Source organism: Phocoena phocoena, chromosome 7, assembly GCF_963924675.1.
Source record: "Phocoena phocoena chromosome 7, mPhoPho1.1, whole genome shotgun sequence".
Lineage (NCBI taxonomy): Eukaryota > Metazoa > Chordata > Mammalia > Artiodactyla > Phocoenidae > Phocoena > Phocoena phocoena.
Window position 1 is genome coordinate 41992702 of NC_089225.1, and position 18389 is coordinate 42011090.

The 18389-nt window shown below is 39.7% G+C and overlaps 1 protein-coding gene across 1 annotated transcript in view; it reads right to left on the reverse strand.

Moving 5' to 3' along the window:
• Positions 1–1372: 1372 nt before the first annotated feature.
• CCDC148 (coiled-coil domain containing 148) overlaps positions 1373–18389 on the reverse strand; it is a 262676-nt gene continuing 245659 nt past the window's right edge. Inside the window, exons 13-15 of the mRNA XM_065880879.1 lie at positions 7485–7602; positions 5268–5408; positions 1373–1519 (exon numbers count right to left, since the gene is read on the reverse strand). Coding sequence (XP_065736951.1) covers positions 1373–1519; positions 5268–5408; positions 7485–7602 — 406 coding nt within the window. The remainder of the gene's footprint in view (positions 1520–5267; positions 5409–7484; positions 7603–18389) is intronic.

The following is an 18389-nucleotide window of genomic DNA, read 5'->3' on the forward strand; positions in this document are numbered from 1 at the left end:
GCAGAGAAATAGCCTGGTGGCTAGGGGAAAATGTGGGGTTAATGGAAATCGATTTTTTAAGTGGAATTTATTTGAGCGTATATGTATGCTGAAGGAGAACTTGAAGACATAGGAGAGAAAGAGGGTAACCAAACAAGAGAAATTCTTGTGGAACTGAGAGGGGATGAAACCCAAATCACACATGGATTTCAGATTTATTTTATTTTGCGTCATTTAAAAAATACTGGTCAGGACTCACTAGATTGATTTAATGACCCACAGTTTGACAAACAACTGATCTAGGGCATATTACTTTACCTTCCTGAATCTATTTCCTTATCTGTAAAATGCGGATGACAATCTCATAAGGTTGTTATGATGGTCAAGTAAGACATTATATGTAAAGTACATATAGGGTACTGAGCACAGTTTGTGCTCAATGAATGATAACTATTATTAATACTATTTTAAAAAACAAAGAAAATTAATAAGGTCTGAGTCTGGGCATAGCCAGCATCTAGGCTGCTGCCCAAACCTCAACTAATATTTTCATCATAACCACAAGTATCAACTCCATGGTTCTCAAAATAGTGACACTACCTCCTGCTGTGTATCACCAGCTACTTGTATTTGTGTGATTGTTTAGAAATAGTAAAAAATTAGGCTAGAGTTTTATTTGATACACTTCCTTTCTATAAAATCATCTAGATATTTAATAGATAACATGGAAATTTTGATAGCATTCTGAATTTTAAAACATTCCTTCCAAACAACCATACAAATACATTTTTCCAAGCCAAAACAGATATCCTTATGCTTGAAATGCTATTTCTAATTTCTAATTTATTCTTACAGGTTAATTTGCAAAATGAAGTTGTTTGGATGATTGGTTTGCAGTAAACATGGTATACCAAATTGGCTTCTAAATTTAGAGAAAGGTTGAGTCTCCTCTTATAATAATCGAGAAATAATAGAAGTATTAATGATAATGAAACTTCCAAATTAAAAAACTCAAATTCTGAAATAACAAGCAGAAATGAACATTAGTAGGTAGTAGCAACATAAACTGTAATTTTTGCAAATGGTTATTTTGAGCTCTTTTTATGGCATAATGCAACCTCCAAAATTCAATTTACTAAATGATAATATATGTCCCATATGTGTCATAATTAAGTTCCATAGTCTTTGGAGAATTTAGTACTATTAAACATAACAAAGATATTGGAAATAGTGCATAAAAGTCTAAGAATCATAAAAGAAAAAGTTGTTTGTAACAGATGCTATGATTTCTATGTCTGATATTTGAAAAAATTTTAGAAAGTAGTATTGTTATCCATATAAATGTATTCAAAGAAAAATCTTATTTATGTATAACATGATTTGAGGATGAACTCTAGATTTTGAATACAGTAGACTCTGTATCCTTTCTTGGAGGCTTTTGAGGACCGATTTTTGGTAATATCTCCTTGGCATAAAATGTTTTATGAAGTCCAGCTTCTCGAAGTGCTAACTCAAAACGAAGTCTAGGGTCAGAAATTATCTGTAGAAATAAAATGATTTAAATAAATAGCATTTCATTGAAGTAAATTTATCATTTAGTTCTGTATTTCCCCAAGCCGTGTAATTTGTTTTTACTGGATAGATGACTAGATGACAGTAAATTCTGTGTATACAGTGACTATATTCTGAACTTACTGAAAATATCCAAACTTTTGACATTATTACTTTCCAGTATATCAGTGGTTTCCAACACAAGATGTACAGAATATTGTATACTAGATTAGTCAAAATAAAACATTAAAATTATTAAAAGATGGGATAAAAGCAGCTTACTTTCAGTACGACCATTGATTTGTTATTTATTGTTAGCTGTAATTATAAAATATAAACAACCATTGATTAAAATAAACCTAAACCACAACCTTGTAAATCTGTCTTTAAACAGACATTTTAATTTCTCCATCATTTGGGAATATGTAAATTAAGTTCAAACACATGGCCACTACTTGAAAAACAAAATCAATAGAACTTTTCTTCCAAGGCCAGATTTCTATTTCAAGCAGAACTAGAAAATGCTTCCATCAATCTGACTCTAAGGGGTATAGACATATGAGTAGTTCAATTTCCCTTTTCATTTATAGCTGATTGGACATTATTCCTCCTTCTATGAATATTAATGTCAACAGACACTGTTTGCAATGATAAGAAGGTGGCCACGTATGGCTTTCAGCTAATGAAACATTTTACATGAACTTGAAGTCCCCCTAGAGGATGGGATAATAAGCCATTGAAAGCAACCCCTCCTTCAAGGAGCTCTTACACTAACAGAGGTAAAAAAATGTACCCAGATAACTACAGTCTGTGGCAACATGTGACAGATGCTCCAAGAGTAGTAGAATACGGAGAGACATCTCCTGGTGCCAATGAGACTAGGATGGTCTCAGGTAAGGAGGACAACTTGAGCTAACTTTAAAGTTCAACTTACTCTTCTATAAAGCTGGGGATGGGGCTGGGGGAGGAAGAGAGATCAAGAAAGAAAGGCACATGCAAAATCAGAGACGAAATAGGTTAAGTTGGGATTGGGGTAATCTGGGTAGAGTACTTGGTACCGTTGGGGAACACTGAAAAAGGACACTTCTAAGACTGGGACTTGAATTTTAAAGGCTTGAAGGCTATGCCAAGGAGTCTGGGGAGCTACTGAGGTTGTGTTTCTGTTTTCAGCATGGAACTAATATAATCATTGCTGTTGCATAAGAAGATGCATCTGATTACAAGTTCAAGATAAATTTAAGGTGGCAGAGAAAGAAGAGATGGAGGCAGGGAGAGTGCTTCAGAATCGACTACAATTGTCTAGACATGAAATAATAAATGCCTAAAATTGGCTGGTAGCAAGGAAGAGAGAACTGTCCAAAACACTATGGAGGGAAGAATCAATAGAACTTGGCAACTGATCAATACAGGGACTAGGGGCAACGATGCATATAAGTCAGGAATAACACTGAGATTTGTGTCTGAAAAGCAACGTATTTGAGCCTTAGACCTAGGTTTCTCCTCTTTTGCTCCAAAAGAGTCTCCCTGGTCACTCTCATCCACTTTGAAGGATTCATGCTCCACCTGTGTGCTGTTGACATCCTCATTATCTCCAGGATTCATCTTTTTTCCCCCCAGCTCCAGAACTGTGAGTTTTAAAATGTTTTCATAATTCTGTTTTTTTCAATACGCATCAAGTGAAATGAAGATCTCCCTCACGTACTGACCTCCATTTCCCCAATTCTCCTACCCAGATGAAGCCCATCAGTTTCCTGTAAGTGTGTATTAGACATCTTCAACCTAAACCTGATATGAACAAAATAAATGCTCTCTCCCTAAGTCTGCTTTTCCTTCTGAATTCTTATATGATTAATGACAGCACCACCTAATGATTATAATTTACTGAATTACTACTAGGTGCCAGATAATATTCTAGGCAATTGACATTTATTATACTAATCCTCACAAGAACCTTACAAATTGTTTTACAGATGAAGTAAACAAGACATAAAGATGTTAATAGCTTACACAAGTTCACACAGCCAGTAAATAGTGGATGTGGATTTCAATCCAAAATGCAGGCTCTTCTCAATATCACTCACTGCCTAGTTTAGAATCACCCTCACTCATTATCCCCCTCCTCTTCTCAGCCAGAGCCATCCATGCCCCTGCCAGGCCACCCTCCCCTCACTCCATGCCATTTCTATGAGGGCTCCACCATCTTCAAAGGACCTGACTCCACCTCCACCAATTTTCCATTCAGGACACATTGCTATAACATAAAGCTGATTATATAATTCACCTGCTTCAAAGTCTCACATCTGCTCACAGGATAAAGGTCAAAAGTCTTAGCAAGTAAGATCTGCTATACTTTTCACAGTCTGACCGGAATTTATGTCTCCAGTCTCATCCCCCAGCACCCACCCTTACCACGTACCTTACACTGAACACATACCGGTAAGGGTCACCCTCTTCTGCTTGGTGAAGCACTTATTTCCTCAGCCCAGGTACCTGAAAGCTTTTCAGCTTCTGACTTCAATTCTTTGTAAGCCCAACTGCCCTCCCTGCTTTGGTTTCTGGAGATACCCGTGCATTTTCTAATTAATCCCTCTCCCTACACCCACCCCTCCCCCCAATCCAGTTTTGCTGTTGTTTGTTTTTAACTTAAATTATCTGGAATGAATTCTGTCACTGCTGCCAAAATTCCTCAACTAAGATGGAGCTTAGTTTCCCCTTTTCCATTTCTCTGACTTCCCATTCAGGGCTGCCCGTTCATTCCCTTCCTCTTGACGCTGCAGCCCTTAGCCGGAGGCAATCTCACCCTAGTGGAGTTATTCCCATGCGTGCTACTTTCCTTCCCAACGCAACTCCCCTGCTCACTTCCTCCACACAGGACAAGTTTATCTTGCTCAGGATGCAGCCCTGGCACCAGGCTCAGTGCCAGATACAGTATATGTTCCATAAATATTTGCCCAATTGATATGTGAATTGTTCATCTTTTTATTCCCTAGCAAAGTATGCAGCGCATAAATGAGGCACACTCGATTTATTTGTCAGTGAGTGAATGGATGAAGTTTCCTGCTTTTTAAATAATTAAATAAGCATTTAGCTTTTCTTAGGTTTGTAAAGTTAACAACTACTTTCTCCCTTAACTTCAGTGATATCCATTCATTCATATGTCCTGGCTCCTTCTCTTCCATCCATCCATCTAAAAAAACTTTTAAAAATCTTTTCTCAGCTATAGAAACAGATTAAAATGATTCAGAAGTTCCTAGAAACAGTTAAATAACCTCTTAATACCTTTTCCCACAGCAAATGTTTCATCATTAGCTCTGATACATTATTTTCTGTTCATTTTAATTTCAGAAAGCTTCCCTCTGCTTTGTCTTATCAGTATCATTAGTTGTTTCTTTAATAGGATTTATGTTATGCATTAAAAAATTCTGAATATGATAAATATTTAAACAAAATACAGTATTAACAAAACTTTAAAATTTCATAAAATTATTTTTTAGATTAAAATAATTTTCAATGACATAACATTTTTACATAAAGTGTTTTGTTCTATGGTCACCTATCAACTATTTTATATTAAGAATTATTCAGTAATTATGTGCTCTCACTTAGGAATAAAAATTATGCTAATATGGATGGTATTTAAATGTAAATATTGAAAATAATTTGTAACCCAAAACACACACTTCTACAATTCTTATCATCACGGCTTTTGCATCAGTTGTGCTAATTTCCATAATTACCTGCTGTTCATTGTATGTATTCAATGTGAAGAGTGGCTTTTGAAGAATAAATTCTTCTTCGATTCCAATACCCATCCTCGCTTTTGATGCCACTGTGTCTGACATCATTCTAACAGGATCAAATTGAGCAACAATAGCAACCTAAAAGAAGAAAAAGCATGGCTACTTGGAACAAGATACAAGCAAAATGCTTCTGGGCAACATAATGTCCATTAAAGTTAAGAAATTTTATTAAAGATTACATAATTACAGTTATGATTAAATTTAGATAAAAATTTCTTTTTCATCCAAAGTCAAGGGAAATTTTATATAGAAAACCCACATATTCAACCACCTTGAAAGTAACCAAAAGTAGAAAACATTAATTTTTAACCACTAGCAATCTACGGCCATGGTAACAACCCCATGAAGCTTTCTAGAAAGTTTAATCTGATTAAGCTGAATCTAGAGCATGTCATTTATGGGTAAAGTCATGTGTGTTGGCATTATTCAGCAAGACGGGTGAGTTTTCATTGTACCAGGCAACTAGATTTCCAGGGACTGTTAAAAACCATTGTTTCCCCTTCCAGTGAAAAACTGCAGAGTCGTTTCAACCCAAATGCCCTTGTCCTTTATGATAATTGAAATTGTTCAAACCTGTATCCTAATGAAAAGAAGCCACTAATTTTGTAAATTATATGCACCATTAATAACACCTGCCTGTTAATTCCTAAAGTCAAGAATTAGCATTAAGAAAATGGCATTTTTAATGCCATTTAGAAATTGTAATGACATAACTGGGGGTTGAACATACTTTAATTATTATAGGTTTCCTAGCCAAAATGTCTTTTACTGTAGTTCTAAACACTGATTACAGATAACGGGCACAGATATTTCCTCTTTCAAAGGGCTCACAGATGGAAAGAATCCTAATCATATGGACTCTAGTTATCAAAATTGTATTTTGAACAAGAATGTGTTTAGTAAGAGTGACATTAAGTTTTGTCTCCCGAAGACCATGGTATATCACTATTTGCTAATGATTGAATAATTTAAATTTTGTTGAATCTAAGATGACCAGGACTTAAATTCAAAGTATAGGAATATATTTCTATAATCTATTTTATAAAAGATGATATAATAGTTGTATGCATTTACACTTCCTCTTTACTAAATATTTCCTTTAACTAGACTTCCTTGGTTTGAATCCAGTTTGACATTTACTAGCTATGTGACTTTGGGGACCCTCTGGGCCTCCTCAGTTTTCTATGAAGTAGGAATAATAATAATTCCTACATCATAGGGTTGTGGTAGAGATTAAATGAGGTAAAACCTAAAAGCTAAAAGCATTTAGAAGAGTAATGTGAATGCACATTACTACAAACTTGTGAAGTAGGTACTATTATTATGATTCCCATTTTTCAGAGGAAGAAATGAAGCTTAGGGAGGTTAAAAGACCTAAGTTTTCTCTGTCAGTAAGTAGTGAACCAGGTTGTACCAGTTTTGAAGGACACCAGAGGCCAAGTTCTTACCCAAGATTCTATACTGCCTTCACTGACAGAGAAGAGAAACCAGACAGTCATTTCCTATCAGCTGGGAAATGGTGTCAATGAAGACTTTAGAGCTTGTGAGTTGAGCTAATCACTTTCAGGTTAAAAACTATGAAAAATTACCAAGTAAAACAATTTTATTACATTTCCCAAGGTCTTAAATTCTTGCTCTTGCCGACTACTACCTTCGGAACTTTTGCCTACTTTTACGAGCCAAAGCAATGGGAGACTTTTATTTCTCCACAAAAACAGTATTTTCATAAAGTGGTTTTTAACCTGTTTGTTGACTGTGGGATGTTTCCAAACAGAGGTTCCTACCCTAGGGAGGATTATTTTGCTCAATCTCCACCACATTTTTTCAAGGAGAGTAAAATCCTTCGGCTAGATGCAGAGTTTCATTGCTGTACATGGATACTATTCAGCTTATAAACTAGAGGTAATATGGATGCATTTAAATCTTGGGAGAGCTATTTTAAAGGTGCTGATAAAATTCTTTTAATACACTAAGAAACTGGAAATGGTTCAACATAAATCTAATTGCTCCCAGCAATGAAGACCAGTGTCCCAATTTGGGAAAGTTACATTTTATATAGCAGATGTCATGAACTAAGCCCTAGTAATAATGTTATTAAGAGCACTTAGAAACATTTTTTTAAACCACCCATGAAATTTTCCAAATTAAAAGCACCTGTTTCCTCAGGGCTTCTATTCGCTTCTCTCTCTCTGCTTCTTCAAGTGCTTCTTGAAGGGTCACTTCTTTTTTCTCCATCAAACGCTTTTCCAATAACTCTCGTCTATATTTAACCCTTTAAAAATAATGCACAGGAAAGTTAGGAAAACATCATGATAATGGAGATTACGTGGATGGGTGCATAGGGACAGAAGGCAACTCATAAGTGACATCACTGTCATACTGTTTTTACTTGCTTTTGGTTGATTTCTCATATCAAAACAATAAAGGATGCTTGTATAAAATACAATTTATAATAATTCTAATAACAATCATAGAACTGCAGGTCATGGGGCAGGAAAACATGGGGTAAAATCAAATCTATCTCTTTCTTCATTAAAATCTTTGTATGAAATGTCATCTGCCACAGCTGCAGCTAATCCAACCCGACAGATAAAAGCCTCACTCTTATTCCAGCCGTCTTCTGATAAGTTCTAACACAATTTGAGATGTTAAAAAGGCTATATTACTGATTAAATATACATAATTTTAGAAACACTGGTAAATAAAATACTAGAATAATATGCCCAAAGTATCTCAATTACTAGACTTTAAACCAAACTCTATACTGTTATTCATAACTATGTGTGTGTGTGTGTGTGTGTGTGTGTGTGTGTGTGTGTGTATTAAGAAACTTTGAAAACTGCACTTTGACTGTAGATGGCAGCAAAAACATGACTTTCCCTTAGCATTCTGTTTCCATCCCCCTTAAGAGCAGATATTAAAACGGCATATTTAAATATCTGTTTTAATACTCCCAGGTTCATTTGGGTCTCCTCGGCTGCCTTTTCAGGCAGCCTCCCTAACCATCTTCTTTGTAGAGATAAGATTTGTCTTTTCAAAAACAGTAGGCACCTGGGTTCTCGAGGGAGTAGATGGCCGTTGCCTCTGTCTTCTATCATTAACGGTTTAGATTTAACTTCCTCTATGGCATCAGTCACAACTGTGCTTTACCCTTAGCGCGCACACCTGCATTTTCCATGGATATCCCTTCGCTAGACCCTTTTTTATTCTGAATCCCGACATTTACTGAGGTGTTCACTAGGCACCAAGTCTTGTGCTAAGGGCTTTACCTCTTTTAGCTCAATTAGACATCACATGTTGGGGTACCACTATTGATCCCACGTTAGGGTATCACTATTGATCCCATTTTAAAGATAAAGAAATGGAGGCATAGACAAGTGACGTAAATTGTCCAAGCTCTCACACCCAGTAAATGGCAGAGCCTGAGGTCAAACCCAGGCAGACTGGCCCCAGGGCCCATGCCTACTCCTCACCCTCTCGCCTCCACGCAACTAACCACTATGCTCTTCTCTCTTCCTGACAACCCCACTCACCTCACTGACTTATGTGTGCCAAACCCTGTGCTAGATATTGAAAGCACACTGAGAAAATGACTGTTCTTAAACAGTTTGTAGTTTAACAGAGACACAGACAAGCCCAAGAACTAAACAAGGTATACAGTGTCTTCAGAGAGGTATAAATAAGGTCTACTGAGAATTCAGAGGAAGGTGCGATGACTACTTGCTGGGCTGTGAGAGAGACTGGTGAACTTCAGCAAGAGCTCTTTAGAGGAGGCAGCGTCTGAGCTGGGTCTGGAGGACTAGAATTTGCAGAGGCCAGGAGACACGGTGGCCAAGGTGGGACAGAGCAGGAGCCGGAATGGGGGTGAGTCCAGGGAGGCACTCGCATTCAGGCTCCTGCACGTGCAGCGCTGGCATCCAAGAGTGGGCGACTTCTTCAGTTTTGCATCCCCGGGGGCCTCACTTGCCCACCTCATCACAGCCCTGAGCAGGAAAGGGTTCATGGTGGCTAGAACAGAGAAAGTGGATGAGCAGTGACAGAGAGGCCAAGAAAAGCACTGGAGGACTGAACCTGGTAGTTACATGGTTCCCTCAATGATTTGCTCCTGGGGAGGAAACCCTCTTTAAAATCAGGTTGCTCCTGAGGCTGGCACTGAAGAAGGTGCTCTGGGAAAGGAGAGAAGGGAAGCAGGCAGCAGATGCTTTTCGAGGACAAAACCCCGAATGGGGTTTGGAAGGAAGATCCTAGCCTCACTTGATGGCTGTGGCTGTTCTCCGCCATCATCTCCCATTTCAGGAGTCAGTACAGTCAGCTACATGGATTAAAGAATCTGAAGACCAGATTGCTCCCCTTCTTTGCCGCCTCCCTGTCATGGAAAGCTCTATTTCTCTTTCCCTCCAGGTTCACTAAGGCATGACACAACCTCCCTAATGAGGTTCTACTCAGTTTAAGCACTGAGTACAAGCTAAGTGAACTACTGTGAAGGTTCAATTAAAAGACACCCTGGGACTTGACAATTACCATATGTTAATTCTCAGAACTTTTGAAAAGTTTCTCTTCCTCTGGATGTATAGGTTGCTTTGTCTGCAGCGAAGTTTTGGCTGCTTTGTGGGAAAGTAATAGTTGTTTTATTTGGAGGAGCTTGACTAGTGAGGAAGAGGTTGCAGAGTGAGGCATTTGAGGCTGTGTGATAAAGAAAGTTGGCTCATGCTTTACTTTGAGGCTCACTCATTGCTTCAACAAAAATTTGAGCACCTCTCTGCATCCATCACTGTGCTAAGCACTGGAGATACGATTTCAACACAGGAGACACACTCCTGTCCTCACAGAAGTGACCATATAATGCCGATACAAAGACCCAGGCAATTATGACACAGGGGGACTCTTGCTCTGATGGGACAATGGGGCAGAGGTCATGGGAGAGGTACCTTTGCCAGACTTGGGGCATTCAGGGGAGCATCCAACAGGAAGTGGTCTGAATTTCAGATCTAAAAAGGGAGCAGGAATTCTCCAGATGGGGAGAGAATAGAAAGAATGTTCTAGGTAGAAAAAAAGAAATGGCAATATGAAGGCCCAGAAGGTGGAAGAGCACGGTACTTTTGAAGAACTGAAATATATTTGGAATGACCAAAAATGAAAAATGTAAGGTGAGGAGTGCCAAGAGCTGAGGCTGGGGAGGCAAGAGAGGCCAGACGGCGGGGGCTTTGCAAGCATGAGGGCTTTGATCAGGGCAATGGGATCAGACAGCTCTCTCCTATAATATGGAAGATGGATTGCAAGGAAGCAAGACCAGAGAGAATTACCCAGATGCAAGTTGATGGTTTCCTGAATTAGGGCAGAGGGAGGGGTGCTGGTAGGAGTTAGGGAGAAGACATGTATTTAAAATTTATGTAGAAAATAGAATAAGTAGGAATCGTTAGTGTTTTTTATGGGAAGAGGGGAGAGGAAGTTAAGGTTTCTGTCTTGCATGATGAACAATGGCATCCCTCACTAAAACTGGGGACTTAGAGAAACCAGGAAGAGAAGGAATCAGGTTCAGTTTAGACATAGATCTGCTGTCATAAGATCTGGGCTGGAGAAGTGGATGGGGATCTTTATCAATGGCATGGGATTGAGTCCGAGGGACAGATGGCACCAGCCAGGAAGAGACTGTAGAGTAAGAAGAGAGGCAGGCCTTGCATTGGTTCCCAAGGAAACAACTTTTTTCCCTTCTTTTCTATATATATTTTCAGTATTTATAAATTTTATATCATTCATTCATTCGTTGGCTGGGTGCCTACTCTGTGCCAAGCACCGTTCTAGGGTGGGTGATCCATGCTGATTAAAACAAAACAACCGGCTCTCATAGAGTTTCAATTCTAGACATATATATTTATTCATTTATTTAGAAGTTTAATTTCTTTTCAAAAGGTGGGGGATATTATCAGTTTAATTTCCCCACTCTGCTACAACCCAAGGAAGCAACCTTTAAGAAAGGGGCAGAAGAGGAGGAAACTAAGAGAATGAGGAGAAATGGTGGCAAAGAAGCAAAGGAAGATGGGAACAGCAATATCACATGCTACAAATCAGTTATAATATCAGATAATCATTGGATTAAATAACAGGGAGCCATCGGCGACCTCGGCTTTAGAGAGGTGGCTGAAGAATTAGCGGGAGATAAGGAAGTAAGAGGGACCAGAGACAACCCCTTCAGTAAGACTGATGCCAACGGGGAGGAGAGAGGCAGGGCAGTGCTCGAGGAAGCTGATCACAGTTGCATTGGCTCCAAAGTGATGATCAAGATGACTCTGACTACCATGAAGATTGGCCAAGGGAAGATTTCAGGAAACAGACACACTCAAATTCTTCATTCTTAGAGATGTTATCGTTTAAACTCAAATAATAATTCACTGTAAAGGGGGAAGCTCTTGGTGCATCTTTCTTTTCCCAGTCTGGATAGAAAAATGTCTTTGCCTAAAGAGAAGTGATGCAGAAAAACTCCTGGGAGAAAGCCAAATACTCACATATTCATGGGGAAAGAAAATAGCAACACAGTAAAGTCAATCATTTGGAAAATTTTCCACATAAATACCTTCAGCCATTTGAGGTAGCAGCTTTTCTCCAAATTAAACTGTTGCTATGAAAGTCAATGTCAGGAAGTGGCAAAACTCAATAGTCTTTAAGCTCTGCACTGAATTCCCAAACAGGAATCCTAGGTTCTTCTCTCAGTCTGTTTTATGCTCCTTGAGTTGACGAAGGTTGAGAGTGCGGCAGAGGAGGCCTTTTCCACCCCTCTTGGGGGAGGAAAAGCATCATACTGTTCAAAAGCAGCAGCTGCTGCAGAATCAGGCACAGCATTAACAATAATCTGAAAAGGATTTTGTTTAAGCCTCTGGACCTGAGTGTAGTTGAAGGGACAAGAAGCTTTCATGTAGAAATGGAGAATTTTTGGATAATTTTTATGTGTGTATTGCACTCTAAGAGATGAGTATACAAATGCAAATGGTTTGGAAACACCATGAACTTCAGTAACAGCCTCCCTTTGCTTTAGTGAAACTTCAGTAAGAACTGGGCAAAATATTAAGTACAAAATCTTGACCTCCCTCCTATCTGGAGACACAGGTAACTTCAGTCTAAAAGGAAGCTACAGCAAACAAGAGGGGAAAAAAGACTTCAGAATAATTGCTGGTAGTGGGAGGTTCTACAGTTTTTGTTTGTTTTTTTTAAAACTTAAGCAGTAAATAAAACAGCATTAACAACACATCTTAATTAGATTACTCTAACCAGTATGGAACTCCCATCAAAAATGTTTCAGGGAAGTAATTTGCCCTACTGAATTAGAGGCAGTTTCTAAACAAATCTGCTACTTCATTTTTAGGTGATGTGGCTTACTCAACATTGAACAAGAAATCTTTAACAGGCACGCACTGGAGGTGCTATTGCCACAGGGGTTTGAGCAGCAGCAGCAGCAGCATGGTGAACCTGTTTCTGCCTGCTGGGAAATCCAGTTTTGGCTTAAACCCCACTCAGAAAGTTTTGCCCACCAAGCAAAGAGAACCCCTCCGTGAGCTCTAGGGAACTCCAACAGGGAAGAGTGCGCAGATCAAAATATAGGCAGGCCAGGTGGCAGCACCTGTCCAAAGGTGGAGGTCTGGGGGAGAGGAGGTGGAGAAGCCAGCCCAGAGAAAAGAAGGGAGATAACATAACCAGTGCCGGTATCGCGCCTCTAACCATCTGGGTGATGAGACTCGACTCGGTGGGTGTTCTGGCTAAGGGCCTAAGCAGAGACCAGTTCCTGCAAATGTAATGTGAATCCTGATACAAAGCAGTGACATCCTGGTACAGATCAGCATGGGACAAGAACAAAGAGGATTCACAGAGAACCCGCAAAACCACAAGGAGATGAACTCACGCCAGCCCCAGAAAAAGATACTATTCTTCTGGCTCAGAGCGCTTACTGGTTCCTTTGTGCCGTGTAAAGGCAAGTTCCTATTGGAACTCCAGTCTTTAATTGATTAATTCAATTAGTCAACAGAGTTACTTGAGCACTTACTATGTGCCAAGCACTGCCCCAGGTGCTCAGGATAACAATAGTGAAAAATAAAAACCAGACAAGATCCCCCCTCTTAAATCTTACGTTATTTGTGGGTTATTCTATATAAGCATGCTTAAATTAACATCCTAGTAAAATACATTAAATTGTTTTAATAAATTATTTTTGAATTTATCACAAAGTCCTGAATTAAAGAGCTCCTTCTTACATTGCTCTAAAGCGACAGTTCTCAACTGTGACTATCATTGGAATTATCTGAACTTAGAAAAAGTTCTGATGCCAGGGCCCCACACCACTCTAATTACATCACAGTCTGGTTTCGGGGGCTCCAGCATTGGTATTTTGTTAAAAGTTACCCAGGCGATTCTAATGAGCAGTCTGGTCTGAGTGCAGCACCACCTGGCCCCTTGGGTCCCTAATTTGCGCTAATGTCAGGATCACCTGGAGGGCTTGTTGAAGTACAGATTGCTTGATTGCCTCCAGAGTTTCTGATCCAGAAGCAGTGAGGCGGGGTCTGAAAATCTGCATTTCTAAGAAGTTTCCAGGTGATGCTGGTTCTGCTGGTCTGGGGACCACACTTTGAGAACTACAGCTAAGACAAATATTTTGATTAGAGGGACTCTACCTGCCTACTGTTAACAAGACAAAACTAGATACAAATTACTACCCAGATAGGGTTTCTTATTTATGGTTGCATGTGCTAAACAGTTATATGCCTCAGGATTGACCCACACTAGAAGTTCCTGCTTTCATGCTACTGACTTTCAAGAGCAGAATCTTTAATTTGTGTCATATTTTAGATTCCACATATAAGTGATGTCATATTCCACTGTATATATATATATACCACATGTTCTTTATCTATGAAACAGAAAGAGACTCACAGATATAGAGAACAGGCTTGTGGTTTCCAAGCAGGGGTGAGGATGGGGGAGTGTTGGATTGGGAGTTTGGGATTAGCAGATGCAAACCATTATATAGAGAATGAATAAACAACAAGGTCCTACTGTATAGCACAGGGAACTATATTCAATATCCTGTGATAAACCGTAATGGAAAAGAATATGAAAAAGAATGTTTATGTATATGTATGACTGAATCACTTTGGTGTACACCAGAAACTAACACAACATTGTAAATTAAGGGTCCTTCAATTTTAAAAAAGAGCAGAATCTTTCAACCCCATCCCACCCCCATGACCCTAACACACATGGATGACAGGTTCCCTCAGTGGCAGTGGTCCGCCCCGGCTTGGGTCAGTGTCAGTGACGGGCAGTTGCAACAACGGCTGTTACTGAACCTCTTTCTTTCCCTCCAGGAGACAAAACACTGGTGTATCCTGATGACGGTTGAAAACCTCAGACTCCTGGTGATATTTAAAGGGTCTATTCAGTAAAATCAAAAAAGGAAGAAACAACTTGAAAGCATTTCCGCTATGAGCCACTTCCCTTGGGAATAGTTCTTGCAACTCCAGGGGGGTAAATATTTTTCATGCTGGAAGTGAAAACCCATAAATAAGAGTCATGTACATTTTCCTGTTCGTTGTAATCAGTTCCAACCTAGCCATCTGAGTTCACCTGAGTTAGAAATGCAGCGATATAAACAGCTGTGAAAGAAGGACTTAAACCTGGGAATCCAGAATATAGGACAAGATGTGAGGAGATGGTTACTGAAAGAATGTGGCAAATATCGTATTAGCCCTTGCCTCAAGTTAGTGCAGAAAGACATTTCTGCCACATTTATCCTCCTCTTTTCGAACTACTCCTAACCCTTTCCATCTAGTTTTCAGTAATCCTTTTATACCCTCACATAGCCTCAAAAATTTCCTAGAACACTCCTTTCCAATAGCATTTCAAGTAGGGTACAAGAAATAAAAGATGCATTGTCTATCGGGAATTAAAAGCAATAATAAAAGCCTGTCTTCTTTTTTCTTTTTAATCACCATGCGTCAGCAACTCTAAACAAAGTTAGTGATAAAAACTCCCTCCACTGGAGCATGCAGCCCCATCTCACTGACTCTTGGCTGCTCCTTTCAAATGTTTCCCTTAACTGAAAACCAGTGCTTCCCAGGTGATCCTACTTCCATTGTTACCCTTTTACAATGGTGAGGGAAGAAGGCTAGCATTTTCCTGGCTCTCCAACAATTCCAAAAAAGTTTTATCCATTGACTTGGGTTAGACCATCCTCTTTCTAATAGGGTTCTTGGAATCAACTACTGGCTTCCCAGGTCACTGCCCGACATTTCCTGAGGGTTATTCACAACTCCACTCTTACAGTTCCTTGATTCCCCAGCAGCATTTGCTTCTCCCCTGCTTCAACAGCCCACTCCTTAGACCAAACTTGGAGCTTGGCATCACCTATTGAAACTGTGGGTAATCATTTTCAAATCCATTTCACCTGCTTTCACTAATCAAGGTCATTTTGAGACTTGCATGTTCTCCAAGCTGCAGGGAGCCTGTACAATAAGATGTTTACCTGAGTTGCTTTCTGGGAACTAGGAGTCAGCTGTGTCCAGCTCAGCTGAGCTGGTTAAGACTGGATAGGACCACCAACCCTCCAACTGAGCATGCACGAGTGTCCGCTAGGTGCCCTTTTGATGTCAGCGAGCTGAAAACCCCACGCTCAGATCGTGCGAAGCATCTCCATTTTTGAACATGCAGAGGCCTGCAGCTTAGTTACACCTGAGCAGAACGAGGATTGCTGCACCTTTTCCCAACCAACTTTCCCCACGCTGCATACGCCTCAGACCGTCCTGCTGCTTTATTCTTTATAATAATGCCTCTGGGGGGGCTCTGAGACTTGTCCTCCTGTCTCCCTACTTGGCTGCTTAGCTAATAAACGCTCTGCTTGCTGCACACCTCTGGCTTCCCAGCGTTTTGCCTTGCTGCCTCTTGCTGCCTGTCAGGCAAAACGAACCTGGTCTGGGAACACCATCTCCCTGCCAAAATTTACACTGAGGGATTCTGTTCTGACTCCAGTCTCTAGGGTCACCACGTATACTGATGAAGGCTGCATGCTGCATAACTCTGGAATGGACTGCCTTCCAGCCTCCCATCCTTTTTACATTCACTCATTTAACCCTACTCAACCTGCTACTACTTTAGCTTATCAGGCTCTCCATTTCTCAACAATATTTATGAACTATGAACTTTGTGCCAGGCACTGGGCTAGGTCTTTCCCTCATGAAGTTTACTGTCATTCTACCTCTTCCTTTTCTCCCAGGCTACGAGGCACAATCAGATTTTACTTAATTCTCTCTCCAGCTTTGGATCGATGGGCATATCTCTTCAAAGGCATTATCATTAATATTCTTTTATTGCCTTCTTTTCTTTCCACATCTGCTCTGACAATTTCCAACCCTCATTCTTTATTGAATTTATTGTATATTTGTGAGGTTTGAACCTTACCTAGACATTTAACACTCCTCCAGAATGATTTTATTTACCTCAGCTGCTCGACAGTCTCCCTCTCAGCAGAGAACCTCACCTCCTACTTTACTGAAAAGAAAAGGCTGTAAGCGTTCACTTTCCCTACCATGCTTTGTTCACTTCCAATCTTGTCAAGACTCATCTTTATTCATCCTTTCCTCCTTGAACCTGGGCTCTTAATACCATAAACCTAGTCGTCTCTAGGTCCTTGCTCCAGAAGTAAATCTTTTACTTTCCTATTTCTTCAGTCCTTCTCCCCTCCATGGTTCCTTTTCTTCTGCATACAAACTTCTTCAAACGGGGAAAATACATATCTCTCAACTCCCTCTTTTCAGCTACCGTCCTCTTTTTCCCTTCCTGGCAAAATTTCTTAAATGGAGTAGCCATATTTTGTCTCTAATTCTTTCAGTCTGATTTAGTCCAAAACCCCCTGCAGTCTGGCCTCTGACCTTTCCACTCTGTGGAAACTGCTCTCACTAATGCCTCCAAATTGTAAACTCAGAGCCTCCTTTTAAAGCTCCTCTGACTTGACCTAACAATGGCCTGGTACTGATGACCACCTCCTTCATGAATGCACATCCTATTTCTGACTGCTTTTCCTCATGTTTTACTGGCTCCTCCTCATCTGTCCACCCAAGTTTCCAACACAAATCCTCTTTTTAAATCCACAATTTAAAAACATTGTCTGGGAAATATGACTTCAGCTACAATCAAGGCATGAATAGCTGCACTTCCAACTCCTTCAAAGCCCCAAATCCTTTGATCTTTTATTTCTTCTCTATGTAATTTCAGGATTGACTTCAGTTAAATCCCTCAAATGTAACTATATTACAGTGATAGTTAAATGCACAGCTTCTGTCTTAATGGGCATCTGAGCTTGGTATAGTGTTGACATCCTTTTATGAAAACTTAGGAACAAACCTAATGACACACGGCTAAGTAGAAGTCTGGAATTTCTCCCCAGATCCTCTTAGAAATGAACCACCGTGGCACCATGGGTACCATGGACAGGGCCAAGATTCTGCCTAGCCGATTATTTTGGGTTCGCTCTAATCCAAAGGCTGAGACTTATGTTCCCAATGTTTAATACCTTATAACATGGCTGCAACAATTTTAGCCTGAAATATTTATAGTACAGTTAGTCACTTCAGCCACTTAAAAATCATAAAATGTATAACTTTGAGCAATATAACTTCTTGGAACCAAGAAAATTTTTTATGTGCTTAAACAACTGACTGGGCACACAACATTTGGGATTACTAGCTATAAACCATTTTACAAATAGGAGATATCTTCCAAAAATAATGACTTTAATATTACAAGAGTTGATTTTTTTAATCCCTGCTTTCTGATAGTAATTGTATAGGGCTACTGCCTATTATGGCCAAATTAGATTTTAATAATTAGACCACACTGGTAAACATCTGTTGTTTTTTTACCCTCTAGCATCAACCTAGTAACACCAATCCCGTTCAAACTGCCTCACCTCATTCTACGTAGGTCTGTTGAAGCCTGTAATCAAGCATCCCCCCACCTTTCCTCGTATTAGGGGTTTACATGTGACCAGATATGGTTATAGTAGTATATTACAAATAGGAC